Below are 21,518 nucleotides of genomic sequence, written 5' to 3'. Positions count from 1 at the left end.
TAAAAGAATGTAGGTTTATTTTGTGAATGATGTATACTAAACACAAAATGATTCACGTTGATTTACGTTGCAGAAGAGTGTAAAATCCACTAAAGCTACAATTAGCTCTATGGTGCTCCCGGTTCTTCTACCCTACTAGTTGAAGGTTTTTGAAAAAATGTTGTTCTAGAAATTTATCATAAATGTAATTTTGAATATAATAGAGTGGAGATTCGCTCGTTGGGGGTCCGCTACATGGAATGACTCGATGGTTGAAAAAAAAATCCAAGTAACACTCCAATGTCAAGAGAAGATGTCAAACTGACTTTGACGTCTGAGTACCATCCTATTGAAGTCTCCCTATAGAGAACAAATAATGTGTATGTATATGTGCGTTTCGTGATGATTTGCTCTCGAAATGCGTTAGTCTGAAGCATTTTCACCAACTGTCAGTCGTTCCAACTAACGGGTCGGATTCGCTAGATGGAAGGCAGTCGTGTTCCAACCAGCGAATCTCCGCTGTAGTGCTAACAGTTTCATGATTGGTTGAAGTTATGTAAATTTCACAGATATATTTTACAAACTTGAAAAAATCACCTTAAGTCACTTGCCTCTCTTCTAAATGTTAATATTTTTAGCTTAAACTTTGAGATTTCTCTGTGTGATTTGACTTCAGAAGAGCTCATGAACTTGCGAAAAATAAGCCGAACCCTACTGCATAGTAATTGCTTGGTTGGTAAAATTACATCACAAATGTTGTTTTCTTTACGTTCTTCAGCTATAGAAGGAGCACGAAGCATTCTTAGAAACGCATTCTTGAGAAGGGGGAAATGTGCATTCGTCGCTTTCTTCTGAATTGTATCAACGGTGTAATTCGAGGGGGTGGGAATGATTCATTATTGTTTGTAGTTGTATGGGTAGTTATTTGCTATAACTGCGTTCTCGCATTTTTTGTCCTAAGCAGCTTACACAGTCCTGCGCGGCCCTCACAGGGCCAGCTGGAACCATGACAGCCGTGTTACGTTGCCTCTTCGGTAATTATTAGCGTTTTATATCATGTGTTTGATTTTGTTTTCTAAACTAGTACTAGTATTTAGCGCAATGGTTTGTCTTCGGTTCAAGGTCCTGCATTTGGGTTTAATGTTTGCTCGTGTTGAATGGGTTGTGAGTGAGAGTGAATTTTCTTATTTGTAGACTATCGATTACCGTTTTCTTAAAAACATGATTCTTACTTGTGCTTCAGTTGGTTTTCTTGAGTTTTTAGTTTCGCTTTGGTTACTGCATAGCTAAATTTTAAATCCTAGTTTCTGTTATCTTGTAATAATTCGTTCTTCCTTTTGCCTTCGCTAATTGAACTCTGACGCGTCCCCGTTTCTCGATCATATTTTTTTTTGATTTTTAAACTCTGTCATTCCCATCATCAATTCGTTAGAATGTTCATCATGTTACCACCTCATATAAATTGTAATATTAAAAAAAGAAAAACTTCCGGCAAAATATAAAGCAAACACATCAATTTTTCCTGCTGCTCGCTTTCCGTGCCTTTGTAGTTAGGATACACACATATGCTGCCGATTCGCTGATGCCGTTGCTGCTACCATTCAGTTCCAAGCACAACCGCCAGCGGGCCAAGTTTTAACACATGCAACCTCCTTCGGAGTCTTGCTGGTCACCGGAATTCGAAGGCTGGGTCTGCAGGTCGACGGCTAGGGAGGGCACAAAATTGGGTTAAGGAAAACTACATACCGTGAGAAAGGGATTTACAGGACAGATATATTGCTTGCGGACGGAATGAAACAACGGTACTCGATAGAAATGCATCTATAATTCCGTACTCTGTGGTCACTTTATTCAATGGTCAGTATCTAAATGTTAATAACTTTAATAAGCAATCAGTATGGTTCCTGTTTGGAGAACCATTTCACACTGTTTCTACGACTCGGTTTGATTTGATTTCCGTATGTGTTAAACTAAAAACTAAACCGTAAAATTAAGGAAAGTATCGTAGTAGCTTTATTACTCTTAGAAACAACTTAGTCGACTGCGTATTAAATATATGTATATTTGTATATCGGTAGTGATTGTAAGTAATTGCGGAAAGAAGAGAATATGATTCTAAACAATCACGTGGTTGCGAATCAATCAATACCCTCTATAAACACAAGAAAAAATATATACGGTTCGTATTTTCACAAATAGTTGAAGGAAAAAATATTAGCATACAACAACATAAATTCTATCTCGCGTCATATCTTAAATCAGTTGACTTCGCAAAACATTACTAGACCCAGTTGCAACCATCAGCGCGTACTTTATCAATAAATAAAAATATGGATAAAATGTTCACTTTTATCTTTATCTATCGCTTAAGAATGGACATATCGTAGGCACCCCCCTTTACGCCGAAGCAATCATCATTTAATAGTTATAGTCTCCTCATTCCGTCCGCATTCGCCCCCTCCAGAATCCACACCTCCCTCGCGGCAGATTGAGGGGGGGCTGGTTGGTTCCGTGGACCACCACAATCGCTCGCGTAGAGAACTTCCCTACTGAAGTAGAAAAAATGAAAGTAAACCAAAAGCGAACGACAGGGTTGCCAGGTTCAGCATGCACAGCCACCCTCCGGGTCTTTTGTCTCGTTCGGGGAATCCTTGAGCACAACCTCTTGCACTGATAGGTAGGAGAAAATCATAAGGTTAAGGAAAATAAAAGCAATAAAAGTGTGTAACAACGTAAAACCGGAAAAAAAGTGTGGTGATTCGAACTGAAAGAAAGTGGTATGATAAAAATGCAACGAAGAGTTGATGATGGCGGTGATGAGTGATGTTGATTGTGATAGAGATTGATAGAAAATTTGATATAACTAAACACTACATGTGCAATTGGAGTGAAGATATTTACAAGAATGTCTAACCGACATTCTTTTTGGCAATATCTGCCATGTCCGTGTGATCCGTGTCAACATAAACCATTTATCTATAAGCGTTTTGCCCTCTGTGATACAAATCTTTGTTGTTTTTGAAGTTATGTTTTCTCTTAATCAGTGGTTCCCAAACTGTTTTGAAGCTGCGACTCCTTTGAGGATCTACAAACCTTTCGAGGACCAATGAAATTGATATTCTTGAAAACAATGTTTATGGAAACCTGTCGAAGATCTAAGAACGATTTAACAGATATACTGGGCAGGCACAACTAAAATTTACGCATGTTATCAACCAAATAAAGTAAGAATTCTACTGTTATCACTTGGATGAGTCCATTGAGAATTGAGCATACCAAGTATCAAATAGAGTCCGATGAAGATTTTCTTTGAAAAACCTTGAAAATGACATCTTCTTAAAAAATCTAGAAAATAATTTTACTCTTTACCGATAGATCGCATCACCAATCGAAGATGATTAACAAAACTTTTCCTTCCTGAATAAAAAATGTCCTTCCTGTGATGAGTAAGGAGATGCAGAGGTTTTCTCGGTCTTTACTAGCAACAATCGCTACAAGCTACCGTAAAATGGGGCGAATAGAAACACTCTCTGACATGCTTGAATGTGTAAAACTTAAACAGTGTGGATAAAAAACAATTTTATTAGTCCCAAATATGGGTCACGTCTTTCTTTGCTGATACCCCAATTGCTGTTAACAAACAACAATTATATCATACAAAGATTTATAAAAATGTTGTATGTTTCTATTCACCCCGCGATGGGGCGAATAGGAACACTGTTCAGTAAATATCAATACTTTATTCATTTTAAATGAAAAATAACCTCGTTTTCAAGTACATCTCAAAGAAGTATCCCAATGTATTTACCTAGTGAAGAAAAAAAAATTAAGATTTTTAAAAACAATTTCCATTTTTGATCATGTTAGAATTCGGCAAAAATGGCGGATGTTTTAAGCTGTCAAAAATGTTTGAGATTTCAATATTTGCTTCTCAATTTTATAATGAGAAATGTAGCAAAATTATTAATTTGAAAATAGTTTATCGATACTCTGTTGCTATTGAACAAATGGGAAAAAATATATTTCATGAGGTTTTTAAGATTTATCATTACATAATAGTCGCATTTCTAACTGTAGGTCGCTTTGTTTCTATACGCCCCACTTTTTCTATTCACCCCGTTTTACGGTAATATTTCTCCCCTTTCCCAGCTGACTTCAAGGACATGGCAGACGCGGTTGTAGGACGCATTTCCCAGAAAGTCAAACCCCAGAACGACATTCCCCAAAATCGTTTTTATACTGTTTTAAAGAGCGGAAGTAATAAAATGGTTAGATTTAGTATTTTTTGGCGTTATTAACCCTCTAATACCCAAATTTTTATTTTCGATCTAAATATCATTCTCAACACGTTTTGGACAATAATTTATTTTTATTCGCAAATCTATGAATTTTGGTTTTTGATTTTTATAATTTTTTTTTTTGAACAACCCTATCCTTTTTATTTTTTTCTTGAAGCCTTTTCTAGTTACTGATTTTTGGCAATAATAAAAAATCAAGTTTTTACGGTACTTTTAAAAATATTAAATTTTTAATATTTTTCAGGAAATTTTTTTGTTTTCCGTGTACCGTAAAGTGCCGTAATTCAGCGCAGTTAACGAATAAAACATTTCAAATGCTTGATTAAAAATTAGTATTGCATCAACAAAAAAGCTTTATGGGTGAATCGCTAGCAAATCTGTTTTAGATTATGGGAAAAATATAAACTAGACTGTATGCAAACGTTACAATTGTGATTTTTTTGAAACAATTCACTCGTTGAAATGACTAATTGACTAAGAGGGTCAAAAATTTCCGATTTCAGCGTAACGTAATAAATGGACGCTGCCTTCCTGAGACAAGATTCGCGAAGACGGTCTTTTTTTCCTGTCATTGCTGAGTTTTTTCTTATTCCTGTCATTGCTGAGTTTTTTTTCTTATTCCTCTCTGTGTTTCCATCAATCATGCGCAAGCCGTTCAAACCCTCACATGAACACCCCAGCAAATATGCAATTGCGATTACATCACACCATGCAAGCCTTTGAAGTGAAATTTCATACCAGAAAAAGTAGCAGACATTAGAAATAACTATAGTCTTGTGTTTAGATTTATCAGCAACTTTGGCAAAACTGCTCCGAACACTGAGGTTTTTATAACAGTTTATTTTGAATACAATACTTTTCAATTTTTCAGCTATAAAAACGACTGGCTGCATTTGGACGTTTCGCGACAGTGGAATCTGGGCTGCATATTACGTTGATATTTTTCCTCTTCCTTGTCAGCTTTGGGGTTGCATGTTATTCCAGAAGAAATTTCAAAAATTTATGCAGTTTGGCAAAAACCGCCCCGACTACCTCTACACACTTAAATTATTTTACCGTAATCCGTGAATTTAACCGTAATCTCAACAGCTGAACAGTTCGGTAAAATAAAACACCGTAATTCCGTCGAAATTCAACGGATTCCGGTGAAATTTTGCGGAAAGAAAACTGTAGAAATTTACCGTAGGTACTCCAATAATTTATTTCATCGAACTTTTCGGCTGTTGAGATTACGGTGAAACTCACGGATTGCTGTAAAATAATGTACCTAAGTCTGTACAATTGTATTCTGCACTGTTCATACAATAATTTGGTTTTGGACAAACTTTTCCTCCCACCATGAATGACCACCTTTGAAACTTTTTGGGAAAAATCTCAATATTATGCTAATATTTGATAAGATTCCATAGAAGCATCATAACACATATCTGTAGCAAGTAGTTTCATAGAATATTGCATAAAAAATAAAACATTTTCAATAAAGAAATCACGTTTGTTTGTGTCCTACAGTCTTAGCACGGACGCTTAGGAAATTGAAAAAATGGAGCCTACTTAGACGGGCCTCCACTGATTATTTTTTTACACCGCAAAAAACTGCTTTATTTGCTTTTATTTGTGATTCAAACTTTTTTCAAATCAAAGTAGCATCAAATGGCGTTAAAAGTTGCTGCAGTATTAATGTGTATTTCCATATATCAATAATTTTGTATGAAATGCGCGGAATTAGGCAATGCGCTGAATTAGGGCACTTTACGGTAATTAACGGAACAACAGGTTTGAAATTATTTTAATACCATCAAGCTCCTCTTCTGTGAATGGTTGATAGTAGCAAAATATAAAAGGTACGATTTTTTATACTACACGTTAAATGAACCCCAGGCATTTGTAGGTTATATAAGAATACAATTTGTCAAACAATTTTCAAAAATACAAAAAAGTTTCGAAAGTCATAAAAAAAACTTTTTTTTTATGCGTGTTATGAGTCAAGGTTTAAGCCAAAAATAAAATCGTTTTGATTTCCGAGCTACGAAAAAATACACAAAATTCCAAAGTGTACCCCGTCTAAAGGCGGGGCGGGGTTGGGTATTAGAGGGTTAAGAATGTCGTTTCCCCCTGAAAGTCATTTTCCTGAATGGCTTGATGTTTCCATGGTTATTCTTCCTTCTTTCAAAATTGGCTGTTCTTTGTAATTGAATTTTCAAAGGGTGATTTGTATTGTGTATTCTTTATACACGAAATCAATTGATGAAATTTGTTTCTTTTTCGCTTTCATAGCATATCATCTTATGAACATTTGCTGTTCTTTCTTTGTTTGCGTAATTTTGTAGAATAATAAATCATAATTACTCCAGAAAATTTTCCTTTTTTCTGATAATTTCCTTTTACAACAAAATATCCTAGTCTATGTGCACTGGGGTGACCCATATTGGTCAAACTACAATAATCTACTGTGAAAATTTGAAGAGAATTGAGTAACTCTACGGAGGAGCTAAACGAGCTTGAAGTTTGTAAGGAGAAATTCGTCAAAATACATAAAAATCGTCCAAATAATTCTTATTACATTTCCGACTATAGATGGCACATTATTTGATGAATTTTTTGAATTATTGATTTAAAGGTTCTCCAGTCAATATCTAAATAAAAGACGGAAAAAAACGGAAGTCCTGTCATAAAAAAAATATATAAAAATCAAATATGAAAATTGAAATATGGGTTTTCCCGAATTTTCCAGTTAAATGTGATCCCAATTTACTATTTACCATTTTCCTAGATTTGACCAGGGCAAAAATCTCTTAATATTTTTTTTGGGGGAATGTACCATTCTGAGGAATGGATTTCTACGGATTGTCCCATTCTGAGAATGGTGTTCTGCGGAATGGATTTCTGGGAAATGTCGTACAATCGGCAGGCGCTGTTATTGATCAAACATATATGGAAGCTGCTAGAACATGCATTTCGGAAACAAAGAAATTTCCCATCCTTTATTCATTTGGATTAATGTGCAATTTATATCAGTTCCGATCAATCACTCGAAAGCAATCATTGGCATGTACACTGTACAGTAGTGTGGGGCAAAATTTAGATTCTTGCTGCAGGTCATTTTTTGGATTGCATTCAGATCCAGTAACAACAGTGCACAACTTCAGATTTACTATGGAAAACTTAGTTTTGCAAAGAAAAATCACCTATTGACCTCTATATAAATTCTGAACACAGACCTCGTTAGGCATTTTTACGATGAATAATGTTGCCGAAGACCGCGAAAAAAATCCGACTTCTGGCGATTTTTCTTTGCAAAAGTATGTTTTCCCATAGTAAATCCCATACAAACTTTGAACTGCTGGCGCTAAAATATAGTTCGATCGAGCTGAAATTTAGCACAGTTGTTATGGTTATGGCAAAAATCTTCATCTTCTTCTTGGCATTACGTCCCCACTGGGACAGAGCCTGCTTCTCAGCTTAATGTCCTTATGATCATTTCCACAGTTATTAACTGGGAGCTTTCTTTGCCAAAGTTGCCATTTTCGCATTCGTATATCGTGTGGCAGGTACGATGATACTCTATGCCCAGGGAAGTCAAGGTAATTTCCATTACGACCGACCGGGAATCGAACCCAGACACCTTCAGCAAGGCTTTGCTTTGTAGCCGCGGACTCTAACCACTCGGCTAAGGAAGGCCCCGGCGAAAATCTATTTGTTTCATATAACCGTGTCCCAGGCTACTGTACAGTCAGCATATGCTAAGCGTTTCAAGGAAATGCTAGAAATATACAAATTCTAATGAAAAGTTTCCGAGTTCAACAAATAAGGCTAGCATAACTAGGTGTCATGCATGACTTTATGAATACACAATTCTCGCGTAACTTTTTAAAAAGACCTATGTAACAATGGGAAATCTTCTCGTTTCATACAAAAAACGAAACGTAACAGGTTAATGTGGCTCAGCTTTTGAATAAAAAGAATGAAACTACTGACATATTTAAACAGCATGAAATTGGATGAAAATGATGGAAAACATTTTTGCTAACTTCAGCTTCAACCAAAAACATACCTGTATCAATCAGATATAATATACCAATCTTTCATTTGAAGTAAAATTTTCTAATCTGCTTGCAAGCGCACCATTTGACAAAAAAGCGCCAAAAAGGTTAGGCAGGCATGCTGAAGCGAGAATTTTTAGATTACCCATACAAACAGAATATACAGTCAACTCTCCCTTACTCGATATTCCATATCTCGATATCGAGTTAGAGAACCATAGTAAAAGTTGGTTTTCAAGGCTAACTCGATGGTCCCTTGAAACGCACTTGCATTGGTTTTGTGTTCTGTAACTCGATACCTCCCTAACTCCATGGTCCCTTCAATATCGAGTTATGGAGAGTTGACTGTAATAGCACTGTCGATATTTAATGGATGAATTTTCAATTGAACTGATCGCTCCTAATAAGCTCTTGAATTTCCGAATGATTGCCGAAGATGCCATCCCAAGCGGATAGGGATCATAACCTATGTAACCAAGAAGCACTTTAATTCGCGCTGCGTGCTAATATAGTGCTATTATACAGCTGAAAAGCTCTATAATAGACGAATGATAGCCCTATAAGGCCAAAAAGACGAATTAGCGGAAGAGAGATGTTACATATTCGGCTACTGTTAGCACTGTAACCAATGGATTTTTTTTGTAAGATATTTGAAGATTCCTCAATCACAGGGCACCCAGTAAACACAAACTCGTATATGATAGCGCATAAAAGTACAAATGTGGAGGCGATATACGTACATGCGCCATAAGGCTGCGTTCAAGATGTGCGTATATCGCCTCCACATTTGTACTCTTATATCCCATCATATACGATGGTGTGTTTACTGGGCAGGTAGCGTCTGAGTGCCTTGAAAATCGGAACTTAGAGACCTCTTTTAGAAAAAAAGAATGGGAAAAGATCAAACAGAAATCAAGAAAACAAAACCTAATAGCAGCAAGAAGATAAAAGTTTAATTCTCTATAGAATCAGTCTAGGCCTTTCTCCAAGAACTAAAACTTCTTTGAGAATTTAACGTGGCATTACGACAAGTATTACTGTTCGTAATACTGTATAGAGCCGTGACAATTTAGAGAGGGAGAGAGAGTGTTTAAGGACAAAGCTCACGGCACACACAAATTTTAAAAATTTTGTGTATTCAAAAGGCTAGATTTCCCCATAAAAATCAATGAATTGACCTTATAGACCATCAGTAATTTCTTGATAAATTCTTTCAGAAATCATCAGTAGGTCATCAGGAAATCTTCCGAAAGTTCTTTCAGAAATTGTTCAAAAAAGTCCTAAGTCCTCCAGGATGTTATCCCGTGATTCTTCCATCGATTTCCCTAGGACATTCCCCGAAATTCCTGTTTAGAACATCTTCCCTATCTCCAGAGATACATCCAGGGATTTCTGAGGATTTTTTTTGTGAAATAGTCCCTCAGGATTTCTTTAAGATTGCAACTAGAAATCTCTCTAAGGATACCTTCAGGAATTACTCCATACCAAGAGACTCCTCCTAACTTTTCTTCAGGAATTCCTTCAGTAATTCTTTAAAATTTTCTCAAGGAAGTCTTCCAAGATTTTTTACATCCATTTTTCCTGGAGCTTTTCCATGAATGGCTCTAGGAAAATGTCAAGTAAATGTCCAGACATTTGAAACAAAAATCCGTGGGGTTTTTCTAAAGAAAATCCTGAGGAATCTTCTAAAGCAGTGATTCCCAAAGTGGGCGAATTCGCCCCCCTGGGGGCGATTTTCATGTCCAGGAGGGCGAAAATTTGTAAAACTGAATTTGGGGGACTAAAAAGCCGATTGAGGGTTGGTGGTGCGAAAGTGCTGGTATGAGAGAAATTGGAAACAATATTATGAGTAGTTGTAGAAGACACTCATTTTGAAGGAATATTATACTCTTTGAAGAATTATTCATTTCACATCTCTAAGCATGCCGTTTTCATATTATGTTAGGCAAAACTTGAAAATCTGTGTAATGTATTTAGTTTTTTGTACCCTATGTGAATTATAGGAAAATTTTATTGTTGGTGTTCAGTTTTTCACGCACAAGAAATCAAAAGTTTGGATAGAAGAACGTGTTTTGGCCTAAACAGCTCACTTTTCAAGTAATTAAGGGAGGAAGGCAGGGAAGGGGCAAGTAATTAAGGGAGTGAAGGCAAAAATACTAAAACCCTTACCGCTCAGCGAATACTTAACGGATTCTAAAAGTTTTTTTTATAAGCATACTCGTACATATATCTAGTTTCTAAAAGTGGCCAGAGGAACTCGGGAATATTCCTCGTGACTGGACATAGTCCGGTGGTCAGTGGGTCAGGTCGGGTAAAAAAGGCTGAAGAGTTTTGCACCATTTAAAATGTACCGGAGGTGGCCTCTCGGAATAATAAACCATTTCAATTCTAGAAAAGTAGATGTCAAACATAATAAATCACTAAAACGCGTTCTCATAAGCTTGGCACAGATGTTTAGATACAAATTGGCTACACTATATTATAGCTGATCCCAGAAACCATCGGTGACTTCAGATTTGCATACCTTCAGGGGTTCAAAAGCACAACACCCTTTTCATCCGACCTGACCCAGTAACCCACCGAAATAGAGATGGGCAAAACGGCTCATATTAGTGAACGGATCCGATCCGATTTACTCATTTTATAGAACCGGATCTTTAGAACGGTTCAGTGGCTCAGCGGCTCGCAAAAGAAGAGCGAACTGAAACGAGCGAACGGAAAAAAGAGTGGTTCAATCCCTGTTGCGCGACATGCGTCGTATCTTTCGCTCTCTCATTATTCTCCAGAAACTCACGGGCCGATTTTTCCTATCATTTTTTTGCTTTCTATCTTTCATCGGGCTGTATGCGAGGGGGTGGGACAAGTGCTGAAAGTGCAGAGCTGCAGCAAAGTGTGTTTGCATGTGTGCTGTGGCGCGCAAAGTAGGTCACGTGTGAAGCCGAGTTACAATCGAAGGAGAATAGGGGAAAAGATTCGATTCATTCTTTTTCCCGGACAATTTTGTCTGATTCGTGCTGATCAAATAAACCGACTCACGTCAAAAAAGAGCCACGGATCACTCGTTCTTTTGAGTAACCCGGATCTTTTGAACGGCTCTGATTCTTTTTGACCATCTCTACACCGAAATAAATTCGGCCATAGGAACATTCACGAGATCCTCTGGCCACTTTTAGAAACTAGATATGTGTACCAGTAGACTGATGCAAATTTTGAAATTTTTGCTCCCCTATGCTTAAACGGTGTCAATTAATTATGATAAAAATCAGTCTCCCAAAATTTGAATTATTAGGATGAAATTCGGTTGTACACACGTCATTTGAAGTTTATATAGAAATTACTATGATAAAGGTAAACCTTTTGTGTTCAGTCCTCTAACTGCTCGAAATAATAATCTATGGAAAAGTGAACAAACTCTTCTCATGTGAAACCTTCCCAGCTACAACTTTGCCGAAGATAATTTCGATGGGACGTAAGGATAACTTGTTATTATTGATAACAAAATTTAAACCATGCTGAGATGCCCATTTAATTACTTTCAGAGCAACACTGCTGTTTTGCTGTAGAACATAGTAGAAGCCTGCATTACTTTGATCTATTCTACCCACCAGAAGCACCACTGTTACCTGCCAGGCAGTTGTTTCAGCATGCAAAATGCATACCCAGTTTATGATTATGAATATTAATTTTTCCTGATGTGGTCTTCGGCATGAGAAGAATTTGTTCGCTTTTCCATAAATCATTATGACAAAGAGATAGAGGGCTGAACACAATAGGATGGCGTTTTCCATAGTAACAACTTACGATTTGTAAGATTTTTTTTGTACACTACCTTAGTGGACATCTTAAATTGTTGAAGAACGCCTTGAAAAAGATTCTGCTTGAAACAGGAATCTCACGCTTCATAGTATAACGCGTTTGCATGGTCTGCATGGTCAGCTACCAAACCTACACGGAGGACTTAAAAAAGCAAACCTGTGAACGATTCATCAACGGTGTTCTCAAACAGGATTTTTTTTTCGTTGAGATGCGTCAATTTACGTAAATGTTGGAACTGTATTCGAAATGACTCCGAATTGCCATGTAACACAGGAGAAGTACTCAATACAACACACTCCCACACATATAACAAACTGAAATCGCTCAACAGAAACAAGTCTCAACGGTATCATTAGATGGTAAAGCATTTTCGGTATTTTGTAAAAGGATACTGTCTTCTGGTGGCTTGTTCTCGGTTGAGTCCATACCGGGCAGTGCAGCGGCTACTCGTCGGAAAAGCTACAAAAAAAAAAAAAAAAAACAATGAAAGAAAATTAAGAGCATATTCGTACCAGAAATACCATTCTGAACGCAATTTAGGGTCGTTCGTTTCGGTTGTGGTCACAAGAACAGGGAGCCGAATATGGAAACTTGACAAAATGAATCAATTAGTACTCGAGATGTATTGTACATTTTCTGTTCTTCGACACACCTACTTATTACTCGTGAGCTTCCCCATCCACAGTTCTAGAACATCAACCAGCAGTCAACCCCATAGCAACCCACCTGTTTCACATTGTAGCCCGCCTTCGCACTGGTTTCGATGAACATCACATTCAGTTCTTTCGCTTTCCGCTCGCCCTCCTCCGTCGAGACCTGGCGCTTGTCCGAGAGGTCAGTTTTGTTGCCCACCAGCATGATGATTACGTCACTGCCACGTTCCGTCCGGACGTCGTCGATCCATTTCGATGTTTGGTGAAATGAGTTTGCATCTGATGGGCGCGATGGAGAGAGAAAGAGAGAAAAATAAAAATAATATTTAATGATGAGTAATGAGATAAGTGCATTCTTGCCATGATACATATAAGAATCTTCTATGTCAGAGGTTTTCAGAACTTTTGCCTCGCGAAGCACTTTGTAGAATTAAATTGTTGCGCATTTTTTATCATAACTTATAACACCCATAACGTATACATGGTGGCTAGCATAAAACACTATTCAGAGTTTTTGGAGTTATTACCGACATTTTTGAAAAGCCCCCTTCCTTTTCGTGGCAAAAAAATTAAAATGTATATTAATCGTGGGCTCAGAAATCAGAATCCTCCTTCTCCCAAAAATGACCATCTGGTTGGATTATGAACGGTACCTAAATAAATTTTGGAACCACAAGTAAATACAAATCTGACTGATTTTGCCTACTTTTACGCGTATGAATTTTCAAAGTTTGTTTTAGAAAACGGCACCAAGTGCTCCGGGGAGCACATTTTGTAAACCACTGTTTTATATGATTGTTGTATAGATATGTGAACAGGCCGGTCCGAAATCGATAGGGTGCCGGTGCCAATGGTTGTAATGTACCAGTAGATTGGACTATGGAATAAAACGTACATTTTCCGATAAAAACGACATGTGTTATTTTTGGTGGATAGATCGCCTCTAGTTTAGTCGATTTGCCAAATTTCAGCTGTTTATTCTACCAAAAAGTCATATAAATAATTAAGTTAAGCAAAAAATTTGCTCCCTTGCACCAATAGTCGCCGTCGTGTTCCAGTAGTGGATCAACGGATGGAAGCAGTTTTTAAAATGGATGTATAAAAATGAAGAAAAGTCCCAGAGATGATCTTTATGCTTCATTCGAAAGATATTAATTGCTGTTTCGAGGGAAAAATGTAAAACCCATGTAAAAATTTACCATTTTGTTTAAAATTCCTTGTATCATTCCCGAACGTCTACTACTGGAGCACTAGCGCAACTACTGGAACACGTGTACCAATAGTGGCTCAAGCGATTTTATGTTAAAAAATAAGTTTTATCACTCTTTTTATATTTTTCCCATATAGTAGAGGTTGAAATCTTTCTGTTGACGCCAAAAGATCTCTGTTAAGGCTTTTCGTTATTTTGTTATGATTTTTTAAAGCTTAGGTAGTCCACTAATGGCACCGGCACCCTATATGTTTTCTTTGGATATTGCCGAGGAGGAGCGTTTTTGTTTGGATCCAGCCAGCTCCACTGCCATTGGGTAATCATGTTAATAACAGTGCCTGCCTCGGTCGGTACGGTATGCCGCCAACGAGACGTCGCCGGTGACCGAATGCGTGGTGTTTTGCAGAATTGTTGGAGGAAGGAGACAGCAAAGAACAACAAAGTTACGGTAGACTTGCTATATATACAGCTCAGGGGAAACAAATTGCCAATGTGGCAAAGCAGAAATGGGAAACAAATGTGTTGAAAATGCATAAATATTCGATTCACTTTCGATCGAAAGCGGATGGGTTACGCGGCAGATCTCGCTGGACAATGATGAGTTCGCAAATTTTTGGATTTGTTATGTTTTGTTTTTTTTTTTTTTTGTAGTGACCCACCAATAATGGGTTCTTATAGGGTTTATATCCCATGTTCGATGAAACATGTCAATATCAAATTCACGATAACACTCTGTTCCCACTGGAACTTGGAACTCTGGCCGAGTGTTGAATTTTGTTTAGAAATACCATGTAATCAAAGCCGTGGCGTCCTATGAGATGTGTTTAAATTTTACCACATCTCATTTAATCTGGTAGATGATATGTTCAACTCTGAAGTTGAGAGTAAGCAATATTGAGAGCATTGGCGTAGCTAGGATTTTTTTCTGGAGGGGGCCTAGGGAGGGCCTAGAAAATTCTTGATTTACCGAAGTAATAATCATGATTTTCGCAAATTTCGTAGTTTTCGAAAATTTGCGTTAATTTTATCTGTTTGTGTTTTTGTCTCATATCAGCTTTTATCTCTGAATATCAGTAATGCTTGTAAATTACAATTTTCATTACGGAAAATTCGACACGAATGCCAAACGTATGGTAAAGTGTCCTAAATAAATATTAATAATAATAATAATAATAATTACGGAAAATATCAATTCTTTGTCTAATCGAGTGAAAAAATCCTTCAAGAATTTTTCCAAAGAACTTACAAAGAATATACCTTTTAAGTTCTTGCACAAACTTTTCAAGTATCGGGGATCTCTTCATGAACTATTTCCGTACTTTTCCAGTGCAAGAACGCCTTTACCAGTTTTCAGTCAGTTTTTGCTGGGACTCCCACGGAATAAGTAGTTATTATTAAACATATTTTTCCCGGAGTTTCTTTAGGCTTTATAATCTGGAATTTTTCGAAGAAACTGTATCAAATTGCTTAAAAGAAGACATCAGAATTTTAAACATTTCTCCATGAAGCTAAACTACGTACTTATCACACATAAATTTTAATTGTTGAAAATATCATTAAGTTGTTCATTAATAATGTATTAAGGATTTTCTGGAAATACTTAGGATTTCTCTAAGAAATATTACAATAAATACTACCAAAATTGTGTTCAAAAATCTCTCTGAAAGTCTTAAAGTCAGGGTGTCGACTACCTGGAAAAACCTAGAAAGTCAGGGAACGTCGGGGAATCCAATTTTTGACCTGGAAAATTATCTATCAATACTATATTAAAACATCAAACGAGTTGATAATCTGCAAATTATTGAATACGATAAATTTGTTGGACGAAATGGGTAATCAATCTTAGCTATTAACCATTGATAAAGCGCTGTTATGTATGGTAAAGTAAACTATATTTTACTATCTATAAAAAAATTCTCGGAATTTCGAATTTTGAAAATGTGATCAATAAGGTTCCAAGCGCTACTTTAGGATTTTCATTAGGAGCTTTCCTATACTGATGTTTAGAATCGCAGAATGCACACAAAAATTCCCCAGATATTCTGGAGATACTTCTGAAATTCTCCTTAAGTGTTCAATCTGCGATTCTTTGCAATTTATTATGTCTGGATCATCCCCGCTATCATAAATTTAATTTTATTGACAATTTCATCGGCCTTTTCCGGTGAAATTGTAATTGTTATATTTACCGAACGTTTACCGAATTCTTTTGAGTCGAAATTTTTTGTGCTCCAAGATTTTTAAGAATCCAGAAATTCTCTAAATAGAATTTCTGCTACGATAGATTGAAATTTTGTGAGATTTCTTGAAGATACTCTTAGAAGAATCGATTATTGAATTCTTGGAGCAGTTCCTCACAGCATTGCTGGGGGCACGACAAGTTTTTATTAGAACAATAATAAATCCCTGAATGATTTTTTAAAGCATTTTTAGATGAATTCTTCGGGGAAGAAAACCAAGGCATAATTCATATGGAAAGTCCAAAATTTTTATTAAAGTAAATAAATTGTAACAAATCTTCGCGAAGAATTATTTGAAGTACCTATTCGAAAAAAATGAATTCATTTTGAGTGAAAAAAATTGAGACTCTTGAAAAAATCTTCCTAAGTATTCTTGAAAAAATATTCGCATTAGTTTATGGAGGAATAATGTAAGATTTTCTGTAATAGTTTATGAAATAGCATCTTCTTATATTAAACAAATACATGTAGAGAAAAACATTGAGAATTTTAAATCTTGAAGATTTTAACTGAGTATGATTAGTAAGTAGATGACTCAGGATTTTCTGGGTATCTGTATCTACTCAGGTTTCACTATTTTTTGTTTCGTACGAATCTTTAAGCTTTGAAAGAAAACATTCAAGTGATCAGTTTAATCATACTAGCTTTAAAACACGCTCTAGAAAATTATCTAACAGTTGTATTCGAGTAAAGTGAAAGCCTTTACTAAACTGAGCGAAAGCTTTTTCATTATACGACCTATTACGGTCCAAATAAAGACCCTAATTTTTCTTATAGTTGCTCAAAATTTGACGGCACTTGAAGTAATACATCAAAATCTAGAATGTCGTAGAAAGTGTACTGCGATATGCCAAACTTGGTAAACAAAATGTAGCGCTGAGCCCGACAACTATATTTTTATTTCGTCTTTAAACCAAATTCAGTACTCTGAAATGTTTCTGAAAAATTACTGTAAGGTCGGAGAAAGTCAGGGAATTTTATTTTCCTAATTGAGTCGACACCCTGTAGAGGATTGCTTGAAAAAATGACAGCAAAAATTATTAATTCTCTCTTGATTTCTCCTAATATTTCACAAGGTTTTCATAAATAATGAAATAAGATTTAACTGGGAAAATGTTCTTAGTGATTTCTCAGAGAAGTTTTCAACAAATCTATCTGCATTTTTTTAAAGAAAATTGTCTAAGTGTTTCTTTAGATTTATCTACAAAAATTAATTTGATATTAATCCCCGAATTCCTTACCCATATTTTTTTTTCAATTCAATCATTTCAAAGTTTTAAGTGGAATGGGTTCAGCTATTCTTTCATAAACTCTTCCATGCAAATATTCAAAAAAATTTCGAGAAATTTGTTCAGAGATTTCCGTTTTTTTTTATTATTAAAGTTCAAATTGAATTTGGAAAAATATTGAACTCTTATCGGGAAACTCAAGAATTAATCGTAGAATTTTTGGAACTCTCTGACGTCCTGACGATGTTACTCACAGAAAAAGCTTTGGCGTTTTTGTAGGATTAACTACAAAAAATCTTGTTAATTTTTATCGTCTTTATAATAGACAATGGTTTATGTTAAGACAGATGGAATTTTTATGAAGGTTGTATCTTACATTTTAGAAAATGTTTCGAATGAACTCCGAAGCTTTAATATGACAGATTAATCTAAAAACTTTTAACTATTGTGATAGAACTGTAAAAGTTGAAGGTGAAAATATTGGCGGTTTTTATCAAGAACTCTGCTTAAAATGTTTTATAACAAAATTCATAATTGAAAACTTGGAGTAAATTTTTGCATAACTTTGAAAATTCGTTGAGGAATTCCTTCTGGATTTTCAGAAATCAGGAGCCATACGTATAAAAACTCTGAAAATTTTTAAAACTCCTGGAATTCATTTTTCTTCTTTAGATTTTTTAAAAAATCTTTAGATTCTTTAAAATGGGCTGGAAAATAAACAATAAACTGCAGGATATCTGAAATCACTCAAATCATATATAAAAAAAAAATTTCTCAAGGAGCTCCATCAGAATCTTCATAATTAAGCCAAAAAGTTTCTAGGAATTCCGCCTTGAAAATGTACAAGAATTCAATTCCAGAATATATATTTTTACAGAATTTATAAAACAATTTCTGAAACATTGTTTTAAGGAAGATCTTCGCGAATTTCTTAACTAATCCCTGCCCAGTTATTTTGCTAAATTGCTAATTTCGGAAGTAAAAATATGCCTGGGATTTTTTAATAAATTTCTTCTGGAGATTCGAAGCCAAAAGACCTTCCAAAAATACTTTTCGTACATAATTCCTGTACAATCTGGGGATTTGAAGTAGAATTTATAAACAAAAAGTAGAATTTGTAACGCAATTTACAATGCATTTTAAAAATATTTCTGAAGGACTTATAATGAACTTTGCGAAACAGTTTTTAATAACTTTTTTGGGAAAACTAGGGTCATTTACGGCTTCGGCACCATTGGACTATTATCGGCAACCAAATTTCAAAAGCCAGATACACAGATTTTTTTCTTCAAAACACATCAATGAAAACATTCAGATGTTTCTTTGTTTTGTCAGCTTCCCGTTGACGAGATTGCCGAGACTGGACGAACAAATTCACCATAGATGCCATCAATTCAAATGAACACGCCTGAAAGTGCGACTGATTTGGAGATTTGCCTTTTGTTCTTATGGAAAACCTGACGAAGAGAATATTTAAGGCTGCCGACATTAGTCGCACGGATATTGGTTGTTCGAAGCGTTATAAATAAGTTTCCAAGAAGGTTTTAACAAGTCTATCGGTGTGAATTGATAGAGGATTGAGCAGCGCATACATGTAAACAGGCAAAAACGTAATTTGTCTGCTGATGTTCGAGAAAATTGCAAAGGAGCGCGACATCGGTTTGGACTGCCAAGAATACGTACATTCCCCTATATGAAGGAATTTGACAGAATCAACGATTATTTAGAAAAAAAAAAAAATGTTAGGGCAAAGTTTGAACTTTTTCAAGGTTTAGCAATTTTTAGCAAATCTCAATATTATTTGATTACTTTCTAAAAGATTTGAAGCAAAAGGTATAAACCACTCTTCGATATACATTAACGAATTTGATCACTAAAATTCTTGAAACTGTAAAAAAAACTTACTTGGTAAAACGTAGTTTAGAGATATATTAAAAAGTTCATTCATACGAAATCATTTGAAAAAATGAAGCGAAAACAGAGACATATTGCTGGAATCAGAAATTATGGCCGATTTTTTTACTTTTTTGTTGAAGCCTTAGGTAAGTTCGAAATTAGAGTGATGGAGGAATTATTGCAAACATTTGTGTAGTTAGTAGAACCTTAAATCTACTTTTGAAGATTCCGTGATGGTTTTTAAGAAATGATAGGAAAAACTGCAATCTTCGGTTGAATTTGCTAGAAAAATTTCAAGAAAAAATCTCTTTAGGAGCTTTATCATGAATCCCATGTCGAAATGTTTGAGGAATTGCAAAAATAATTCCCAAACGATTTTCGCGAATAACCCTTCAATCATTTTTGGATATCTAGGAGAAATTTTTGCAGGGTTTCTTAGAAAAATCCCTATAAATAAATTCTATATTCATATATGCGTCTTTGGGTTACAACTGAAGAATTCGGGTCAAATATCTGGAGAAAATCTATGAAAAAATCATAGTGATATCTGAGGACATTTTTGGAGGTACAGTCGACTCTCCACAGCTTGATATTCTATAACTCTATGGATTTGGCGGTCCCTTCAAATTTCCATACATTGCGCTCTCCATAAGTTGATTTTTCTATAGCTCGATATCTCCACTAGTCGATGTCACGTAAGAGGTAAATTTCTCTCCATAACTCGATGTCTATTTAAAAAAAATGTTATTTGGGGAAACGTGATCTCATTTTTGTTTGGAGATAAATAAATACTTGCAGGTTATAATAAAAGTTGAGAAACATGAAAATAATAAAAAAAATATTGTCAGTTACAATAACGTGATTTTTGGAACATTTCGAAAAAAGTTTTCAAATAAAAAAAATTCTTGCAGAAGTGATTATATATGTTTTGGAAATACAGAAATTTGTTCCTTCGATTTTGTATTTTTTTGTATCGGTAGATTCTATAACTCGATAATTCTTTAAGTCGATGGTTCCTTGAATATAGAGTTATGGAGATTCGACTGTAGTAACTTTGGAGTTCTCAAGGATTTCTTGGGGCGAATTCTGGAGAAATTCTCCTAATCATTCTTCGAAAAAAAGAAACCGATAGCCTTAGTGGTGAGCTATTCAGCAAGACCTAACTTAGGATCGTGGGTTCGAATCTTTTCGGGTTCGACTTCTCAGGACATAGAGTTTCTCGTACCTGCCACATGAAAAATTGGTCAATTGGCAAAGAAAGCACTCAGTTGATAATTGTGGAGAGCTGAGCTGAGAAGCAGGCTCAGTACAAGTTGGGATGTAATGTCAGTGAGAAGAGACGAAGATCCTTTGAAAAATTGCAAGAAGAGTTTGTGGGAAAATTAGTAGAAGAATCTTTAGAAACAAATCTGTAAAGATCCCAGTAGGAGTCTCTGAATGTATGTAAAACAGAAACTCTAGAGACCTTCTTCATCATCTTCTTCTTCTTGGCTTTAACATCGTCACAGCTTAGTGTTCTTATGAGCACTTCCACAGTTATTAACTGAGAGCTTTCTTTGCCAATGTTGCCATTTTCGAATTCGTATATCGTGTGGCAGGTACGATGATACTTTATGCCCAGGGAAGTCAAGGAAATATTCATAACGAAAAGATCCTGGACCGACCGGGAATCGAGCCCAGACACCTTCAGCATGGCTTTGCTTTGTAGCTGCGCACTATAAGCGCTCGGCTAAGGAAGGCCCCAAACTTTAGAGACGGTTTATGGACAAAAGGTCGAAAGACAAAAGGTCGAAAGTGATTTGCTTGGTGGGATTTTTTTCCTTCTTTGAAAAAAGATTTACGACCTTTTGTCTCTGTTTTTTTGTTCTTCGGCCTTTTGTCCTTTCGACCGTTTGTCATAGATTCCGAAGACATTCTCCGCTGCCTTGAATGACGAGCTACAAATAACCTGAAATTTTGGTTTGCATTGAATTCATTACACATCTTACATCAGAAATTGCTCCAGTATTTTCTAAAGATCATTCAAAGAGCTTCCTGAGATTCTTACACAAATAGCAGGGCTGGTGTCAGGTATCTTTTTAAAGACTTGGTCTCTATATTAATTATTTAATTTTTTTATTATTTTGTATGGAAGGTCTCTTGAGTCTCTATTTTTAC

General features: G+C 35.7%; 1 protein-coding gene across 2 annotated transcripts in view; it reads right to left on the bottom strand.

The window, feature by feature from the left end:
- Window positions 1-536: 536 nt before the first annotated feature.
- Window positions 537-21,518, bottom strand: part of LOC5567448 (ras-related protein Rab6) — a 92,305-nt gene continuing 71,323 nt past the window's right edge. Inside the window, exons 4-6 of one of the 2 annotated variants that reach the window (XM_021854550.1) lie at window positions 12,860-13,065; window positions 12,526-12,592; window positions 537-1,685 (exon numbers count right to left, since the gene is read on the bottom strand). In XM_021854550.1, the coding sequence (XP_021710242.1) occupies window positions 1,615-1,685; window positions 12,526-12,592; window positions 12,860-13,065 (344 nt within the window). In that variant the 3' untranslated portion in view covers window positions 537-1,614. Of the gene's footprint in view, window positions 1,686-1,784; window positions 2,650-12,525; window positions 12,593-12,859; window positions 13,066-21,518 lie in introns of those variants that run through there. The other variant, XM_021854551.1, reaches the window with a different exon arrangement.

Source organism: Aedes aegypti, chromosome 3 (assembly GCF_002204515.2).
Source record: "Aedes aegypti strain LVP_AGWG chromosome 3, AaegL5.0 Primary Assembly, whole genome shotgun sequence".
Classification (NCBI taxonomy): Eukaryota; Metazoa; Arthropoda; class Insecta; order Diptera; family Culicidae; genus Aedes; species Aedes aegypti.
Note: the sequence above shows the minus strand (reverse complement) of the source record. Positions and strands in the feature narration are given on the sequence as shown.